A 20470-nucleotide genomic window follows, 5' to 3' on the forward strand; every position below is an offset into this window, starting at 1 on the left:
AATAGACACAGATACATAAACAGACTAATAATTAAAGAATTAAAACTTTTATTCTATGGATGGGAGAAGAAAAATTCAATACCGTAAAAATACAATTGCTAAAGCAGTCAGGTTACACGGTTCAAAACTAATCGTATCAATCAATGTCAATGCTTTGCAATATGCCTTTTAACTATATTGGTCTGTAAAATTCTGAAAATCGAACTTCAGACATTTCTATCCGTAATATTTATTAAACTGTAAAGCATTTCTTCATTTCTTGAGGGAAAAACTGCTACTTCTAGACAAAAAGCTCTTGATGCAGCCTGCAATCAAGCAAAATCTAGCCTCAGAAAACGGCAACACACAACGAAGGTCAAAATCATTGCTAACACTACATACCCCAGGACCAAATTACCGATGAGTTTCAAATATACGTCCTAGCCTAGTTTTACTCAAATGATAACATGTCATCATCAAAACTTCCCTATGGCCCCGTTTACACCGAAAAAATATTGCTTCTAAGATGGAGATGCTGGCGAGAGTCTGTGTGTGTGTGTGTGTGTTTTAACTTTTAACTATGACTCTATGAATACGGAGTATATCACAATTGAGTGAATTGACACAAGTTTGAGTAAAAGCAAAAAAATTCTAAAGACGTTTGAGTAAAAAGAACTAACCTTGATCTTCTTGAAATCAGTACGCATCTCAACGAACTGCAACAGCACCAGATGGCCTGTACAGTTTATGGATAGAAATCTACCATGTGTATAAGATGAAGAACATATATTGCATCCACAGCCTATCTTATACATCATTTGTTAAACCCAACTCTTCGTTCATGTCGCGATTTCATTCTCACAAGCTGATAAGGACACAGGCTTGGGAGTTTCACTGTCTCGCAGAACTCTACTATATGCAATTTTAAAGGACTGAGAAGAATGAGGTCTTCTGAGCAAACTTATCGGCACTCTTAACGTTTGCTTTCGACTTCTTTTCCCACGAATCAATATATTGAAAGTTCTTTCATCGTCCTCCACCTGATGACTGGACCTAGTACTCTCATGACTAATCCCAGAGCTCTCTTTAGGACAGTCACCATGTGCAGGTGTTATTTCATGACTTTCCGGACAAGAAATAACGCCATCTATCTGCTTCTCATTCTTCAATTCATTCCATTGATCGGAATTACTTGTCACTTCCGGGATAGAAAAAACAACTTCTTTCCTGGCTTCCTCCCCAACACCAATATCTTCAGGAAGAATAGGAGACAAACCTAAGGAACTCTCAGAGCTTGGAGATTGAACCTTGTGTTCCACAACAGGCTCCGAGAATGGTTCAACAACAGGTGGGACCATAGAGAACTCAACCTGGCGCCAAAGAGTGGTTGGGTTCATATTGCATTGCCATGCATAAGGGTTGTGATGAAAATGACTGCCATTTGGCGGAAAACCATTTGGTGGTATGGGAATTGCTTGACTGTAAGGAGGATACATGAAAGGCACTGGTTGGATAATATTAGGCGTACCAGGAGGTGATGGGTATGCATGGTGAGGTGGCATAACTCCGATAGGTCCAGGATGGAGCATTGGCCATGGACCCACAGCTGGAATAGGACCAGGACCAGAAGCCGGATTCATGTTCAACGGCAGTGAACTGACACGGGTGACACCTGGTGCTGGTCTGAATGGAGCAGCAGAAGCTGACAACTTCTTACCGGGCGAATCTCGTGGATCTGTCATATTTGTAACCATGGGTTTGTCCTCCAAATGCTGCTCTACTTTCAAGGGAGATAATACATTATTTTCATCCATCTGAAAATTCACTTCACTAGAACTCCCTGAAGGCGTCTCATTATGCATAACATTACTCTCTGGTAACACTTCATGAATGTCAATTGTATCACTCTCAGTTCCGTCAACATTGGTTGGCACCATCACTGATGCCTGGACATCTCCTGCTAAGCCATCTGATTGATTTACTGAAAACGGCTCCTTGGGATCCGTAAGATGACAGTCAGCAATCTCTTTAAAATTGTCCACTCTTATTTCACCCTTTTGAGGGTGAGCATTTTCCTTGGAATTACTGCTTACGCTATCTTCAGGCTTCTCAAACGAAACCTTGGATTCAATGGGATCGTTATTATCATTGGCATTTGAATGCATTTTCGCAATTGACCCTGGTGGTGCAACTGCCACATCCTTATAGGAAGGAGATTTTCCCAGCCTGACTAGGGAGGCTTTTTCTAGATTTTGCCCAGATTCATCCTCTCTACTAGTGACCTCCACCGTTTCACCTCTTCCGGAGGAAGGCACAGATTTGACCCTGTAAGTCACAGCTTTAATTACTCTTCGCCCAGATTTACTGCCTTGAGGGGCACCTTTAGGTACATGCTGGTCTGTATGACTTCCAAGTGACAATGGCCTTTTCTTTAACACATAATAGTTCGTGCCTTGTGGAGAATTATTCAACCTGGCATGATTGGTCTCGACAAATTCTTTCTTCTGATAACCGTAGACTTTTCCAATTGGTGCACGCCTCTGTCTAATTCGGCGGCCATAACCACCAGCTGATCTTGGGCGTTGGACAGGCTGCCATCCGCCATCCCCTTCAATATTGATTTCAGGCACAACTTGACTGGAAGACACTAGCTGTTCCTCGTATGTGGGTTCAAGCACAGGCACGTCATGTTCAGCTGGACTTGTAGAAATATTTTTTGCCTCATCGGATGCAATTGACTCTGTTTTTTCGATAATATGTCCATGTTTATCAGGTTGGTCGGTTTTATCTGTCGAAATTGATGGCGTGTCTTCTTGAGAACCTTCAGGGCCAGGTTTGCTGGAATTTTGGATTTCCTTTTCTTGGATCTGTACATATGAAATAGAAGAATAAGAGGTAACCCAAGGGAAGCCAAGTTGATGTACTCAGACACCAAGTAACCAACGCTAGTCGAGCTTTCGTTTCAGTTCATTACACCAAACTACAAAGAAATAGGGGAATCACAAAAGCTGGATTGTTTTTTTCTTTCCATTTTTTTGTTTCGAACAGAGATATTTGCCATTTCTACCACATCCAGTCCTACAACTTTCTAACATCATCGTCAAAAAAAATAATAAAAATAAAAAAAATTCCTAGCATCCAAACAATTTGATGAAGAAAAGGAATACATATACACAATATCAAGCAAAACTGACAAAACTTTGCTGCATATGCATGTAGGATAAAGAAGTCTAAGACTAAGCGGAATCATAGCTTTAAATATAGTCCGCAACACCGACACATTTTAAATAAAGGTTTTGAAGTTTACTGTGGTCGCATTTTACTGAGTTTTACGGCGATATTGACCACTTTTACCGTGATTAGGCCGCGAAAACCAATACCGCGGCCGCAACTGAAATCGGGATTTAATACTATGAGCGGAGTAGAACAAATTACCCTTTTTTTTCTTTGACATAATAATTTAACGTGTCAAGTTAAGGCAACCCTAGTGTGAAGGGGAACTTGCTACTAAAGAGCATACCCATTAAAACAAAAGATAATGCTAAATGATTAATAATCAAGTCTTGCATTTGTAGTCATATTTTAACGAAAAAAAAATTATATGTAAGCCTAGTTTATACACTGTATACCTTCGCCAGATAGCTTTTCCTCTTGGCTGTCATTGAATTTCTTCCTTTTGTATCAGTATTTGGATTTATGTAATCAAGCAAGTCTGAGACACTGGCAATATAGAATGAAGATAGAATATTAATCACAAGGCTTATACCCAGTATCCACATTCAACAAAATTGCAACCCACTCGGTTAAGAGTTCGTGTAAAATATATTTAAAAGTTCTTTTAGAATATAAGGTTAGACAAACAAAAGGTAAAAGGTACAGGTGCCAGGTTCTACCTAGTAAATGGAGTAATGGACAAAAGGTCACAGCATATGACACATGACCTATTTAAGTTGAGGTTTTTGGATATACCTCAGGTGGCCTTTGCTGGCAATGGATGCATCAGGTTTTCGAGTCCCATTTCTGGCAGCTTCTTGCTGTTCAAAGGCCTTGGATTCAAAATACTCAAGCCAAGCAGCAGCATCCTGCAGTGAAGATCCGAAACATGAAGCAACATTCACAAGGCTTTTTCAAAAACATCATTGGAAGAGTTTTAAGCTTAAGAGAGATAATCAAAGCATCTTCATGGAAATAGGTGTTAAACTGTCCAATGAACACCATTCCTTGAAGTGCATTAAATTTGCAGACCACTGGCTGAATTATGGCAGCAATGGCACCGTAAGCCTTGCTTAGCATCACTTTTAAACAAACAGGGGAAAAAAATCAATACCTGTGTGCGCAAATCATCAGGACCTAGTTTAGCTCGAAGAATTTGCAAGGTTGTTTGTTCATGTTGAACACTTAAAGGATAGGCTTCCATCAACGAGAGTGCAATGGCAATGGCATGGTAACTAGCTGCAGTCTACACAAATGGGAAAATATAAGAATGATTACTCCGGAGTATTGTTCAAATAGGAAATGTGAAGGGAGAATCTCTGCTTATTAATAAGGCTAAACTAGACTCAGATGCGATAAAGCATTTAATATGATGCACAGCAGTTTATGGTTTTTTTGTTTACGAAGGGTTGTCAATGCTCCAAATATATCACAAGCATTCTATAGCATATTGTGCGCACAGACACGGTTACCAGTACTATCATAGGAGAGGTATATCACAAAGCAAGTAATGACTTTGGAATGAATAAATCAGTTTACTTCAAAAAGGGATATGGTAACAAATATCGTAAATAAAAAACAAACCTGAATGTGGTCTGGGCCAAGTAACCTTTGGTTACATTTCAAAGCCTTGTGGAGGTATCGAAGGGCAACATGCACATTTCCTAATCCTTCCTCCATCATAGCTACATTGATATATGTGGCAGCAGTATTTGGATGAGATGGACCACATGTAAGATGCAGAAGATACAGAGCTCGTTTCACATACCTGAAATAAAAATTATTAAGTCGGAGCCATGCCCTAAGAGACTGATGCACAATGAAATTGGCACCTAACTTACACAGGCACTTTATACACTACAGTGTCCCCAGAAAGGGAGAACATTTTGCCAAGTAGCAGGTCGAAACAACTACTCCCTCCGTCCCAGTCATTTGTTTACCTTTTTTCATTTTGGGGTGTCTCATTCATTTGTTTACCTTTCTATATTTGGAGTGTTTTTTATGTATGATTTGATCATCCATACCCATCATAATCCACTTGTCATTCAATGACACTAACCACAAGTGGTCTCCTCCCATCTCCTTGATAAATTGTGCTACAACCAAAGGTAAACAAATGACCGGGACGGAGGGAGTAATATACTACAGCATCCCTAGAAAGAGAAGACCTTGCAAAAATGGTTGTGGTCATCTTAAGATGCTCTAGAACCTTACAAAGTCTAACAAAGGAATCTACACTTTTATAGAGAAAAGCATACTTGAGAGCAAGCTCTGTATGCTGAAGCCGGTAATAAAACACAGCTAAATCTCCATAACTCTTCATTGTGTCCGGATGATCAAGCCCCAGTTCCCTCTCATTGATGTCCAAGGCTTTTTGCTGGTAGATTGTCGCCTGCAAATTATTAGCCAAAATAACTCATTAGTGAATTTACCCTTAGAAATACATCAACATTATACATCCAAATCTTACACACTAAAAAAATGATACGCTCATCAAACATATATTCACATCCCTGCAACCTTAACAAGAATCATTCCTAAAAAAGTCACCTGATTAAAATCTCCAGTGTGATACAAGACCACAGCAAGGAGACTGTAAGCTCCGGCAGTCATCCTATGATAAGGACCACAAACTGCAACCAGCTTCGCCAAAGCCTGAAAATAACACCAAAATCTAGCGTTATAAACCAACGCTCCTATGTAAACTTCTTTTGAAGAACTCACAAAACATTCACATAGATATTTCATTATAGATAGATTCATAGACTAGTAGTCAGAGACCTTAGTCCCGTAGTTAACTGCATCTTCAAGCTTTCCTTTATCTAAAGCTGTCTTCGATGACTCCAAAAGTTGCCTACCATCAGCTGATGAGCATGCAGCTTGCTGCCAGATGGAAAATAACACATAATTACTCTGATGTCCGTCAATGACAAACAGCATATGACATAATATAGACTTCTCTCATGAGAAATTTAAAATTATCTCAGTTCTCACCTTATGAACGGGTATCAAGCTGATAACGTCTGTTCTTTGGAAAGGAGCTGTAGAATTCATATCATAATCCCTCGGAACCAGCTCAAGACCAACCTGTAAGCAAATACAAGATAGCAGAGGATTTATCAATATCGCACGATGAAAAGTACTGTATTTATATTTTTCTTTTAAAGAAAAGTCCATTCGAATATTCCTGCGTACATGATTTTGAAGGATAGTATTAATCTTCCCCATGTACCACCTTACCGCAGGTTATGTCAACTTATTCCGAGAAACTACTTATAAAATAGTATGACCAACTAGGTTCAAGGGATGCACCCATACAATGTAAAAAATTCATTCAGCTTCTCAAGTACTGAAAGTAAAGTTTGCCAAATTACTGCCTTAAACAACTGTAAGGAAGTCATATATTGTGCACATATCAAACATGAATCTTAATCTCTACAAATTGAACTGGGGATAACAGTCATAATCAAGGATAAAGTGTATAATCCACTACCTTCTGACTCAGTCCACGAAGAATGGCAAATTTTCTCAAATCTTTGAAGCTAAATCCACCAATATCCCAGTCATATCTTTTCGACAAGAATAACTGTAACCATCTCCACACAAGGGAATGGATCTTGTACGACTTATCTGAATTACAAGTCTCAGGGACCCCCAGCATTAAATTTAATGCAGCAGCAATGGTGACAGCCACATCATCGGTTCCAACAGAAGCAATTACTGCTTGTAGTATGTGCTTATAAGCTCGAACAATCATCTCATGGATACAGAGAGACTGAACATGAGACAATTTTTCTGACAACTTCACCTGCACAAAGAAAAAGGTTACAAAGTTTTGTTAGCCCGCATTACAGAAATTATGAATGTGTTTTCCTTGCTATACACGAGGAAGAACAATCAGATCCATTAATTTGACGACTCTACGGGAGTTCCACTCAGAGACTAAATGTTACAGCAGCAAGGACACAAGCATAGCGGTACAAGTGTTGACTTTCACTCAGACACTCATGAATTTATGACGTCCAGATCTTTTATATTAAATTTTAGGGTTATTTAACAGGAATAATCTATCCTATGTCACTCCTTCTCATTTTAATTCATCCTATATTTTAACCCATATTAATCCGAACTATGCAATCATTTATCTTTCATTAAACTTAGCCTGATTTTTACTTGTTACAGCCGGTAAGGCTTCAGGTCATAAGTTTGTGGGCCTTTTATTTTTTGGTTGTTCTTCACTAAACTAAGCTGCTAATTCATCTTCTTCATTCTGGATCTTCAACTTTTCCCTAATCACCCAAATTAAAACTTCTTCACTGAGCTCCACCATTTTTTTAGCTCAAACCTTCTGCATACTGCTCTTCCCTCAACTCGCTCCTCACCTCCCTGGTCAACGCAGCGACCAAATCGCTCTTTTCGCTCTTATCCAAACTCACCCTCAACTGGCCCACCAACTACTCACCCGTCATCTCCGGCGTATACCAATGTACCGGAGACCTCCTCGAGCCAATCTGCTCATACTCAACTAGCCTAATTAATATGTGAGCAAGTAAATTCATAGAAAAATCCAATTGAAAACAGTTTACACCACCTTACACAATTAATAGAAAAAAACCAAATTAGAGGATCAATTATATATCAATATTCACTCGAAAACCCTGATTTTTTTCCACCTTATTAGCATCGAATTGATCAAACTAAAATTTACAATCCATACAACTAAATTAAACAAAACCAAACAATATAACAGCATCAAAAATTGCACCAATATTCCACAATTTTCTAGCTGACAAGCATCTCCGAGGTATATCAGTAACCGACATCATCCTTTATCTCTCCTCCGCCATCCCGCCCCCAACATCCCATATATTGAATCATCTGCTCTATCATACTCCGTGAGAAGTTGACGACCACGGATAACACAAATTGGTGCATGGTTGAAAGAAAAAATCGGGATGGGAGATTTGGCGGTGGCAGGGCAGTGTGGATCGGTGAATTGGTGCATCGGGATGGGACTTTAGAGAAGGGGTAGGGTTGTTCGTTGCTGGTGCGGTTCAGTGATGGACCGGTGAGGTGAGGCTTTAAGGTGGTTAATGGTTATTGATGTTTTGGTGATTGGTGATGTAAATGAAAGGGGTGAAGGGAAGGGTGAAGGGAAGAAAGGTTAAATACTGTTTTAACACAAATTATGGTGACGATTTTTTTTTTTTTTTTTTTTTAGGGTGACCTGACAAATAAGTAGTGGGTTACCTGGTGCATTATGAGATAAATGAGTGCATAGTTCATATTAATATGGGTTAAAACATAGCATGGATTAAAATGAGAAGGAGGGACATAGGATGGATTATTCTTGTTAAATATCCAGAAAGAACTATTATCATCTTGTAATTAATAAAGCAGTGACGTTATGAGTTAAGGCCACATAAAATTCTTATTCCAGGAAATGGAGAATGTTGTGTTGGTAGCATCTTTGCATAATATACGAACTCTGCAATACAGTCAGATGCTCAGAAGATGTAACAAAGTCGCTCTTAGCCAATTGCTTCACAAGGAAGCTCTAGAATAGCTAGCATAATGCCAAACACTGAGGATATAAGATTGTATCACCATTATTAAAAGCATCTCAAAAACTCAAGCCCACAATATTAGATATATAAAGGTCTTTTTGCCAGAATACTCGCTAGTAAACCAGAAGGTAAAAAGGGAAAACAACACTGGTGTTTAAACGACTGCGATCAGGCTACAGAAACAAGACAAAAAAGGGGACATGGAAGCCATAAAATCTGAAAACAGCATGCTCGACATGAATGGGCCAAGACATATAGGACAACTCATCAGTTCTGTAAAGAAGCTTACCACACGCCCAAGAGAACGCATACAAAGACCCCTTGTGTGCATAAAATCAGTCAATGTCCGTCCATCAACAGGTGAAAGTTCTAGTGAACCAAAATCAGCAACCTGTACATGATAAAAGAATTATATAATGGGTTGTTCTAAGCATTCAGTGGTGATCGAATGTCTACCAACCGTGTGCTGGGACATCAAATTAGTTGGCAAAAAATCTTTTTTGTACTTCTTTTTAAACATAAGCTAAACCGTTAAACGATATATTCATATTATATTCAAGTTCAGTTACCACTTACCAGCTTAGGTAAGGCAACTTCATCATAGTATTTCTGCGAGAGGTCGATCAATTCCTGCAAAGACTGAATTAAACAAGTTTTGTGTTATTCAATTGATACTTTTATACAGAAAACAAGAAATTATACCCTTTTGCAGTTACAAAATGTAAATAATACCTTCTGGTGCAATCCTGTATCAGACTCTTTCAGACGAGTAAAAGCTGCTTCAGACAAAACCTTTTTCAGTGCAACGTCGATATTGTTTAAAGAACTGTTAGGATCAACTTGGGTAGTAGTTGATACAAGATCAGCAGCTTTTGAATTTGATTTTCCATTGTCAGAATGTACAGGAGAACTCCCTTCTGACTTCTTGTTCTTAAGGGATTTAAGAGGCGTTCCAAGTCCTTCAACTTTCATCTCATTTTTAGTCTTCTGAACAGTGGGCTTTTTGTCTTTCTCTGAATTTTTCTGATCTTGAAGATGTTGTATCCAACAAGCACCTAGCTCCCATCTCACGATATTGTCTTGCTTCGAGTTCTCCTCCTGAAGTTTGACAAGACTATCCTCCAACAGTTTCTCCACAACAGCTTGAGCAGCAACAAGCCTTTGTTTTTCTGACGATTCTGTCTGGTTCAACAACTTCTGATTATCTGAAGTAGTTCCTTTGTGAAGCAGCAGCCTTAAACTGCCCAAAAAAAGGTCCAATTTTTTTTTATCATGAACATAAGAAAACAATACAAAGACTTATAATACGTAGTAAAAGAATTAAAAAAAAAAAAAAAGATTAACGACAAAGATAAATCGGAGATAATGACCTGTTAATATTGAGAGCATTGGCACCACCTTCAGGGTGGTCAAAAGATTCCAAGCTTGAAGATAATGATTCATCTGGCACATCCTCTTTCACCTTAACCCTTACTGTAACAAGGTAACCAGCATATCTCAGATTAACAGAACCTAAGCTGCTGATATCCTGCAACAACAACAACAACAACATCAGAGCCTTAATCCCAAAATGATTTGGGGTCGGCTGACATGAATCATCCTTTCGAACCGTCCATGGGTGAACGCACGCCTCAAAATGCGAATAAAAAAAGGGGAAGATGAAAAACAAAAAGGAAGAACGAAAATGTAATGGAAAGTCAAGGTAAACTTAGGGGTTTTAAAATTGAAATTTCGGATTTCTTTTATAAAAACTTAAAATTTAAATCGAGAGAAAAGATTAAAACGATTTTTAAAACCGAAATAAAATTAAGGATCCGGAATTAACCAAGTAAAATCTGTAAGAAAGTGGTTGGTAAAAAAGTATTGTCGCCACTTAATATAGTTCAGCCTTCTAAATGATATACTCTGTTGCTCATAATGGCGAAGGTAACATACATGAGCAGCTGTATTCTCATCAGCCGTAATCCCTTTAAGCAGGTTTCTTTGCGTAAGAGCCCTCTGGTCTAAACCAGTGGCATGTAGCCCGTCAATCTTAGTGTCAAGTTTACAGCTTGCAAGTGAAACATCCTTCATGATAGTAATGTTCAAGTCACCAACATTCTCAGCATAAACAACCTCATCGCTTACAACCACGTCGTCCAAAGCCATTTTCTCCAATACATGACGCAAGGTGGATATTCCCCTAAAAATTGCTACATCTACAAACAAGCTATGAACAAGAAAAGCCTTTCTATCACGAATTTGTCGCTCTTCTGGAGTCTTGCACGGCATTGATGCAACAAATTGAAATTCATTTGCCCAAGGTATCAAATCACTTTCTCCATTTCTTCCCCAACCACCACCATTGCCACCCCAACTTTCATCCTCCACGGGAAGAGGGTGAAATGTAGGAAGAAACTGCGCTGTGGAAGGAGAAACAAGCCATGTATTTGCTCGGAAGCCATAAGGTAGGTTGCCAAACTGTAAAGGTTAACACAAAGGGAACTCAGGTTGAAGTAAAAAAATAATTATCTGGATAATTTGGGTCCAGGAGGAAACAACCAACATAAAATAGAGACGTTTGAGTACCTTGTTGCGCTCTGAGAATGCTTTCATAAGGTCATCATAAGCCTGAAAAATAAAACCAAAAATTCAATGGTAGGCAACAAAAGCAAAGCGTAAGCACTGATGAGTGTCTTAAAATAAACTATCTGCCCTCAGTCTACAGAAGTTCCCAGTACCTAATAAACCCTTACCCGAAATTAGTATCTAAAAAACTGCAGCAAATTTTTGAAGGAAAAGATTGACAATACAAAAGGGAAATACCGAGTGCAATTTAATCATTTATGGCTGTCACTCGACAACAAAGCCTTGATCCAGAAAAAATCTAGTTCGGCTAACATTTATCCGAAAAATTAATGAAACATACTCTACTAAAATATATTCAACAAAGAGATCCCAGCCAATTAAGATCTACATTATGACTACTTTCATTTCCTGAAACTTGTCCTAATTTCCAAAGAAATATTGCCCCCATGAATTACAACAACACGGAAAATAATCTTGAAGCAAGTCATTACAATAGGACTCGTCGATCATGAGCAAACAACCAACCCATCAATATTAAATCAGGATAACGTTATCGAAAGATTATCATATACGGAGTACTAAATACCACAGCTATCAAAAAAATAACGACTAGGTTGTCACATGTTAAATACCACAACTAAAAGACTAACTTGAAACTTACATTATCGAAAGCTCGACTAATTTGTCTCAGCAGATCAACAAGGTTGTGAGTGAGTATACGATGCTTCCCAATACAAATGAAACCTCGCTTGCAAGCCTCAATACGCACCAGCTTCCCATTGCAAAGCTTAGTCTGCCCATGCCCAAAACCATATTAACAAAATTTCAATCCCTCGAAAACATGCGGAAAGTCACAAATATTATCTAGATACGGCATAATCCATGAGAATGTACCACCATATTCATTTATATACCCGCTACTAAATTTTTAACTTTAAAGAAGAGTCATACTCACATTAATTCATCTCGATTCTCAACATGAACTTCATGCATCAAAGATGAGTCCCAACTAAATTGCAGTACACTCTATATGACTAGAACACTTGAACTTCCCAAACTCCTTGGACGCGAAGTCATTATTAGTTACTACCTAAATCCATATAGCTCGCCACACAAGATAGCTCTAGTTAATACCACACTCAAAACTAGCATTTCTACTTCATTCAGACTATTTAGCTACTCGAGAAAACACGATTTCTAGCTTCAAACAGCCTTATTTGTCTAGCATGCAAGATCAAGCACACTGCACCATGATACAGTCTCAGTTATTACTGCTACTGAATTTAAACCTTGAATTCATCGCCTTCTCCACGACCTTCGCAATTTTACAATTAAAACACAAAAAACAATTCACTTCCTACAAAATCATATAAACTATGATCTTTACTGCAGAACTACGACTCCGTATGATCTATCATTTAACATACATAACCGATTAATCATATACTTTGTATAATAAAAAAAACCATTACCTCCAGAATAAACAGATGATCATCCTCTAAATTCTGATCATCTAACTGTTTCGTTGCTCTTCGTATAACTACAATATCAACAAATCAACCCAAATATCAACAGAATTCCCAAAATTTTCACAATTGAACTAATAATTCCGTTAAAATACGCAAATTTAATCGACAAAAACGCGAAAAAAGCTTACACTGAAGAGGAGGAGAGAGATGCGAAAGAGAGAAAAACTCGTAGAAACTTCCAAGCTTAGGGCAAGCATTATTCGTCTCTCCTTCTCCATCAATCATCATCGAAATATCATCCTTCAACGACGTCGTATTCACATTCGATTTTCCGTCCGATTTCTCCGCCGTCGATGGCGGCGATTGCTTTCCACCGCCGCCGCCTTTTCCGCCGGACTTCTTCCCCTTATCCTGCGCCGTCTTTCCATCCTCCGCCTTGCTACCTTGCGCCGACGGACCGAAACTTGTGGTGCACGCTACGATATCCAGCAGTCTTCTAACTTGCGCCTCCGCGCTCTCCTTATCGTACGCCTCTGTTAACAAACAAGTAACAACAACCAACCAACTCCAACGGTCAAATAACGATTAGTCCAATCATCGGTGAGACGGCGTCGTATTGCAATTCCATATTTCAATTAACTCGCTGCAACATACGACGTCGTATTACGATTTAATTAATTTGTTGCTCTATACGACGTCGTATTGTGATTTAATTAATTTGTTGGTTTATACGGTGTCGTTTTGCGAGTATATAAATACCTTCAACCAAAGTAAGGGTGCATGGTTTAAGAGCTGAAACGTCCACAATGTCTTTTAAACGTGGTCCCCTAACCTGCACATTTCAATGCGAAATTTGTTTTATGTTAGGGTTTATTTATTAAATGTCGATTTTACCCTTTTTAGTAAGAGATAATTAAAGGGATAATCGAAAATTCGAAATGTTTAAAATTAGTAAATCGACTTTAGAATATAATTAATGAAGGATGAGTAGGAAATGTTTTCCACCTCATGTGACAATGAAAAGTTGGTGATGTTGCACGTCACTGTGTTTACTGATAGGAGTTTGCGTACATCGATGATTCTATCCGTCGATATTCCCTGAAAAACAAAATAAACAAAATAATTATAAATATTACGAACTGAGAGGTATATGTTTATCGTATTGGGAGGCAAAGTCCAGAGAATGAAAATGACTGTGACTACGAGATTGAATTATTACCTCTGGTGTACAAATTATGTAGGACACGTAATCTGACTGTTTTAAGAGTTATATTAATTCAAACTATTCCTACCAGTTTAACACACAAGAAGTCTTGAAATATGGTGGATAACTGGATATCAACAACTTAGGTTGAAATGTCATGAATTATTGGTGCATGCTAATCGCGTGTATATTTATTTAGCGTAAAAAACACATCTTCCAAAATATAATCCTATAAAAAGATGATTAATAAATTTTATTGCAAAATAAATTTAAGTATTTAAAAGGATAACATAAAAACATACAATTGGTCTCCCTTGAGACGGGTTACCATTTGTGGTGGATATTTTGTGAGATAAAATGATAACAAAATGGGTTAGTGGAGAAAGGGGACCACATGAATAGTGTTGCAGAGAGAGAAAAAGTGGGTACTTTGTGAGGTAAAATGGTATCCGTCACTCAAGAGTGACGGATATGTGCCGTCACAAACAAGAATTTGTAAAAAACATAATAAAACATTGAAATTTCAAACAATTTTCCAAGACAAATTAGCTTTATTTTGAGAACCATTTCTATATGATGAAATTCAATACAAAAACTGTACACTGTAGTGCATGGTATTGTAGAACTATATGCACAGTATACATTATTAATGTTGACCTGACCAAATACGTTGAATTTTAAATGCAAAAGTACCACTTAGATTTCATTCTACCCAATAGGAAAATGACTTTTACATTGAATTAAAATAAAAATAAAAATAAAAATTCCATTCTAGAACATACATGAATTATAATATTGCTCGCATATTATGCATGGGGGTACGCCGTTAGTTATACTCCCCCGTCTCAATTATTTATTTATCTTTTATGAGGGATATTTTAATTAAAGATAAATAAATAATTAAAACGGAGAGAATAATTTAACAATTTTTTGGAAAAAAAAAACAGTTTATCGTAATTAATTTAAAAAATTGGTTGTATCATTGTAATATGTAGCTAATTGAATTAAATTTAGTGGCTAAACAAAAACAATAGTGCAAAACATAGTACTCTGTTTTTATATTTCCCTGCAATATGGTGAGACATGAAAATTATGTGTAAATCGAACCTTTAAAATAACACTCGTCTCATCTGGGAGGATAACGGTGATATCCATAAGAACCGGAAGAACTGAGAAAAATCAATTAAAGCGTTAGTATATGAACATCAAAATCAATAGTATATATATTACTAGTTTTACTATTGAAAAACAAATAAATTAAAGTGCTAATTAAATAAAAATTATAAGGAAATTAAAAAAGTACGTACTCTTTTCTTCCTTCTTCTTCTTGTCTCCCTTGCTCTTTCCTCTTCCATTCTTGGGTGCCATATTAGCTTGAGACTTAAGAGTTTTTCGTTTCGAAGGCTAATTAAGTGCTAATTTACACCTATTATATAATAAAAATACAGTCAATATAATGCAATTTTCAAAGATGAACAAATATTTAGAATTGTTACTATAATTTTCATTCATTCAACAAAATTAACCAAGAATTAGTAATCCCTTAAATTTTGTGTTTTTGACTTTAATTTGCATACTAAATAATTAATATGAAACTTATGAAAATTACCTCAAAGTGCAAATTATAAAGCACAAATGAATAATATTGTGCAAATAATTCAGTGCACCAGCTACGACGGGATTACACACTGTTGTTGACGGTTTTATATTATATGAAGATAATGAAGTAGGAAGACTATAGTAATATTATGAGAAAAAAATGTTGAGCAATAATAAAGCAAGGGTACTTATCCAATAGTGAGAAGAAAGAAAATAAAATTTTGAAGAAGAAATAAAAATGAAAAGAAATTAATAATATATAATGTAAATTGAAAACAAAGGGAGGTGGGTATGATAAGGAAGGAAGGGTGGAGATTAAATGGTCAGATAATTTGTCATTATTTGCTCCATTGTTTCTGCCTTATTACACATAAACAACCCAGCTCTTTTAAATTTTGTTCTTTTTGTGTGTGAAATTATTTTATTATTTAAGTTTATTCAGTAGATTTTTCTAGCTAAAAGTGTTTAAATAGTGTGAAAGTGTTGGAAGTATTATAGGTGTGTAACTGTGTAAGAGAGTCAAGCATATAGAATAATCATATTATAAGGTTTATTAATAAGTTTCTCTTAAAACAGGTCATTTTCGTCTTAAGGTTTAAGACCGGAAAATATGACTTTCTGGACCACTTGTAATAAAATGTGATTACTTTTTGATAAAACGTTACAACAACAACAATTTTTAGCTGTAACACTAGTTATAACTTTTGTCGTTAAATAATCATATTTTATTATAAAAATAAAGACGTTTTAGGTTGTCTTAATCGTTAAAATGGAATGACCTGTATTAATTGAAAATTTGCGAAGGTCTTTAATTTTTATTATTTAAATCTTGGCTGATTGTTTACTTCTTTGGAGATCCCGATAAAGAGAACACTCACTCGTCTCACTATTATCAACGGTAAAAATCCCGATTACACAAAAAAGAACAGACCATAGTAATTAATTAGTATTTAATTTGTAAGATTTGCATTTCAGGTTGATTTTGTTTGTGTGTCTTTTGAGGTTAAGTACCATTTTTTAAATTCATGAAAATATGTTTATTATTGATTCATGTTTGGAAAGTGTTTGTTTTTTAGAGAATGACACACACCAAATCACTTATAGAAAGAACAACTAGGAAGTACTAATTTTGGTAAGGGTGGTTCTAATATTGCATGTCTTGTCACAATGAGACCATTATGATAATCAATTAGTCTCTCTTGTGACGGAGTATATCCGTCACAAGGTGAAGACGGGCCAAATCGATACCAAATTGAGTAATGTGGATACTAGTGGGCCATGTGTAACTTATTATTTAATATATTGCATGTTGGGAAAGCAAAAGGAAAAATAATAAAGAAATGGGGAGCTCCCCATATTTCGTCTACTGTCAGAACAATAATTCAACCTCAACTTCTCTCATCTCTCATCACTCTCAGTAAACACCATTTTTTTTCACACTCTCTCATCACTCTCACTGTATCATCTACAATAATAGACATTTTGCCATTAAAAATCGCCATTTTCTCAGTCGTACAACTTCGAAAGCTCCGTCCATCAACTTAATCTCTTCAATAATTGAATATTCGATGGGCAAGAAACAAATGGCGAGGAGGACACCCCAAAGAAAAATATGGAAGGTATGATATTATTGAATTTGTTGAATGTTGTTTGTTGTTGAATGTTTTGTCAGAAAAGATAAAGTAAAAAAATGGTTTTTATTGTTAAATATTGTTGATGAACCGTGCATGCATGAGTAGATTTAAAAAATGCGATTGTTGAAAATGGTGATTTTAATTTTCGATTTAAAAATGCGGTTGTTGAAAATGGTGATTTTAATTTTCTAAAGGATGGTATGGTTAATGTATTTAAAATCGGATCGTTTTTGTTATTAAGGATGGTATCATTAGTGTAATGGGAAAAAAAAGTTCAGATCTGGTTTTGTTAGTGTTGTTTAGTATGCAATAATGTCAGGTGAACTCGGGTTTTGTTTAGAAATTGTAATGGTAGTAAGTTTTGTCAGATTTGTTGAGATTAGGGTTATTGAATTTGTTTTTGTTGGTAAAATGAATTAATTAGACGTGTTTTTGTTGGTAAAATGTTAGGGGTTTCATTTAGAGAGCCGATGGAAACAGATGAAAGGGAAGAAAGTGATGCGTCAGACGACATCTCAGAGGATACAGAAGACAGTGATGAGGAGGGAGGCAGTGGTGAGGAGGAGAAGGGAGACAGTGGTGAGGAGGAGAAGGAAGGCAGTGCTGAGGAGGAAGGCAGTGGTGATGGTGGTTTGGCAGAGGTGCTGAATAAAGTGGTGAAAATGGCCGCATTTCTTGGTGCAAAGAAGATAAGCAAGGAAGAGAGGAGAACGGCATATGGTAAGCTATATATGTGACCATTTTATCTGCAAAAAGTGACCACTTTAACTGATAAATGTGACCCTGTCATGTTTGTTAGCTGTAAAATGTGACCAATGTGGGTATTAGATGGTAAATTAGTAAAGTTTCCACTTGTGATAACATCATAACATATATATCAATGACATAGTGACATTTGGAAATTGTGACCAATTTATGCAGAAATGTGACCCTGTTAATATATACGTGAGATTGTTATCTGCAAAAAGTGACCAATTTGGGTGATTTGAACTAACATTAACAAGGTAACAGCTATAATTATCACATGGTGACATTTTTGTTATGTGTAAAATGTGACCCTGTTAATATATATATGAAATTCTTATCTCAAAAATGTGATCAATTGAATTTATAAATGTGGCCATAACATATTTCATATCTTTCATATCTTTAAAATGTACCTATGTTTGAGCGTGTTGCACATTTTATTTATGTTTGTTTGAGTTTAAGATGAATCTTAATTTGTTAACATAAATCAGTAAATATGGTGACATATATGTTAGTGTTCAAAATGTGACCACCTTAACTGAGAAATATACCTATGTTTGAGTGTGTTCCACATTATATTTATGTTTCTTTGGTTTTAAACTGAATCTTAACCTATTAACATAAATGAGTAAACATGGTCACATATGTGTTGGTGTTTAAAATGTGACCAACTTAGCTGAGAAATGTACATACGCTTAAGTGTGTTGAACATTATAGAAATGTTTATTTTGATTAAAATAAATCTTAAGATGTTAACATAAATGAGTAAATATGGTGACATATGTGTTATTGTTGAAAATATGACCACCTTAACCGAGAAATGTACTTATGTTTAAGTGTGTTGCACATTATATTTATGTTTGTTTGAGTTTAAATGAATCTTAACATGTAAACATATATGAATAAACATGGTGACATATGATTTATGTTCAAATTGTTACCACCCTAGTTCGAAATGTAACCCTGTTTGAAATATTGTCTATTAGTTAGAATGTGTGAGTGAATGTTATGATGATAACATCTATGAATAAGCATGGTGACATAAGAAAATGCTATCACCTTAGCTGGAAATGTAACTATTATACGAGTTAATTGGTTTTACCTCAAAACCTCTTAAAATAGAAACATATATGACAAAAAATGTGACATGGGGGTTTTTGTAGCAATGTTGTCACCTTAGAACGAAATGTAACCATTATACAATATGTTTGTTTGGATTTGAATGAATGTTATAATGAATGATAACATCTAAGATAAACATGGTGACATATGGTTTGTATTAAAAATGTAACCACCTTACTCCGAAATGTAACCGTGTTTTAAATGTTGTCATATAAGTTAGTATGTGTGAATGAATGTAACAATTATAACATCTATGCATAAACATGATGACATATGATTTGTGTTAAAAATGTTACCACTTTAGTGTCAAAATGTAACCATGTTTGAAATGTTGACATATTAGTTAGAATGTGTGAATGAATGTTATAATGATAACAATTATGAATAAACATGGTGCCATATGATTTGTGTCATAAATGTTACCAGTTTAGTATCGAAATGTAACCTTGTTTGAAATGTTGTCAGACCTCAAAGAGAAAGTCAACCGAGCTAACAACAACAACCACCCTCATTTAACTTGGGCATCATGCTAGAGGACATCGACATTGGGAAATTGCGAGGAGGTACAACTACCGCCACTGAGAATGCACCGTTAGACACCAAGTACAGTCTTGAGTACACCCGTGCTAGAGAGAAACATGAAGCAACAAACTTAGGCGGTCCTCACAAATAGGGTGTTGCCAAGAAAAAGTAAAGAAGGGGACAGGGGCAATTTATGGACTATGATATGTTTAACTGTTAGTTTGTAATAAGACTTATGTTTAGTACTTGATGGTTGGTTATAGGATATGTTATTTTGGAACATAATTATAGTCTCTCATGTCTCAGGGATCTAAGAGATAGTTTGTTTTGTGACCACCTCATTATAAAATGGCATTACTATTTATTTAAATTAAATGTGCACATTTCTTCTTAACAATATTAAATATGTCACCATAAACGTCTAAATATGTTATAATTCTTAATGAATAGGTGATTACTAAAATTATAACAAATTTTATACATTTAAATTACAAAATGTATGTTTAGTTAACTAATGGCATACTGATGTGAAATGGTAACATATTTAGTTAAACTGGTGACATACTAATGTAAAATTGTAACAATTTAAGCACTTCTGATTACAAAATGTACGTTCATGATGTTATAACAACCTTGCAGCACTACATAGCATGTACTACCCAAAAAGTTTTCCACCCCAAAAGTGAGATATGGCGTTTTGTTGAATGTGCCACTAACATAGCCGATGTCTCTTTGTTGGGTAAATATGGACACATTGTCAGCATATAAACTTAAAATGTTTAAACATTAACATTTAATGTAACCAGTGAATAGTTAGAATGGTACCATCTAGTTGTACAATTACAA

At 36.0% G+C, this 20470-nt stretch overlaps 2 protein-coding genes across 3 annotated transcripts; one reads left to right on the forward strand and one right to left on the reverse strand.

The window, feature by feature from the left end:
- Window positions 1–31: 31 nt before the first annotated feature.
- Window positions 32–16120, reverse strand: LOC141604975 (protein REDUCED CHLOROPLAST COVERAGE 1). Its single transcript, XM_074423575.1, has 25 exons — window positions 15610–16120; window positions 15308–15426; window positions 15108–15169; window positions 13802–13894; window positions 13556–13628; window positions 12985–13329; window positions 12800–12867; window positions 11989–12120; window positions 11328–11369; window positions 10695–11219; window positions 10130–10287; window positions 9492–9999; window positions 9336–9398; window positions 9049–9150; window positions 6686–7000; window positions 6187–6279; window positions 5974–6075; window positions 5743–5847; window positions 5451–5584; window positions 4777–4960; window positions 4307–4438; window positions 3949–4061; window positions 3609–3699; window positions 660–2846; window positions 32–305 (listed from the first exon to the last, which is right to left on the reverse strand). Exons 2-24 carry the CDS (start codon window positions 15366–15368, stop codon window positions 819–821), a joined length of 5529 nt encoding a protein of 1842 aa, XP_074279676.1. The 5' UTR covers window positions 15369–15426; window positions 15610–16120; the 3' UTR covers window positions 32–305; window positions 660–818.
- Window positions 16121–16852: 732 nt separating this feature from the next.
- On the forward strand, window positions 16853–19993 carry LOC141607061 (uncharacterized). Of its 2 annotated transcripts, none has more exons than XM_074426429.1 (3): window positions 16853–17218; window positions 17684–17953; window positions 18155–18234. In XM_074426429.1, the coding sequence occupies exons 1-3, from the start codon at window positions 17212–17214 to the stop codon at window positions 18160–18162; spliced, it is 285 nt and encodes a 94-aa protein (XP_074282530.1). In that variant the 5' UTR covers window positions 16853–17211; the 3' UTR covers window positions 18163–18234. The 2 variants fall into 2 exon arrangements, with proteins under 2 accessions (XP_074282530.1, XP_074282529.1); XM_074426428.1 differs by lacking the exon at window positions 18155–18234 and adding an exon at window positions 19568–19993 and having other exon boundaries at window positions 16860–17218.
- The last annotated feature ends 477 nt before the right edge of the window (window positions 19994–20470 follow it).

This window comes from Silene latifolia, chromosome 10 (genome assembly GCF_048544455.1).
Source record: "Silene latifolia isolate original U9 population chromosome 10, ASM4854445v1, whole genome shotgun sequence".
Taxonomy (NCBI): Eukaryota; Viridiplantae; Streptophyta; class Magnoliopsida; order Caryophyllales; family Caryophyllaceae; genus Silene; species Silene latifolia.

What these genes read in the sequence shown, in the direction of transcription:
- LOC141604975 (XM_074423575.1), bottom strand. Translation starts at nt 15,368, where the DNA reads ATGGCACCCAAGAATGGAAGAGGAAAGAGCAAGGGAGACAAGAAGAAG. An exon ending in ATCATCTGTTTATTCTGGAG is followed by an intron (nt 12,121 to 12,799) that starts GTAATGGTTTTT and finishes GGGCATGGGCAG; the next exon opens with ACTAAGCTTTGCAATGGGAA. An exon ending in AAGTTGCCTTACCTAAGCTG is followed by an intron (nt 9,151 to 9,335) that starts GTAAGTGGTAAC and finishes TATCATGTACAG; the next exon opens with GTTGCTGATTTTGGTTCACT.
- LOC141607061 (XM_074426428.1), top strand. An exon ending in AGAGAGGAGAACGGCATATG is followed by an intron (nt 17,954 to 19,567) that starts GTAAGCTATATA and finishes AAATGTTGTCAG; the next exon opens with ACCTCAAAGAGAAAGTCAAC.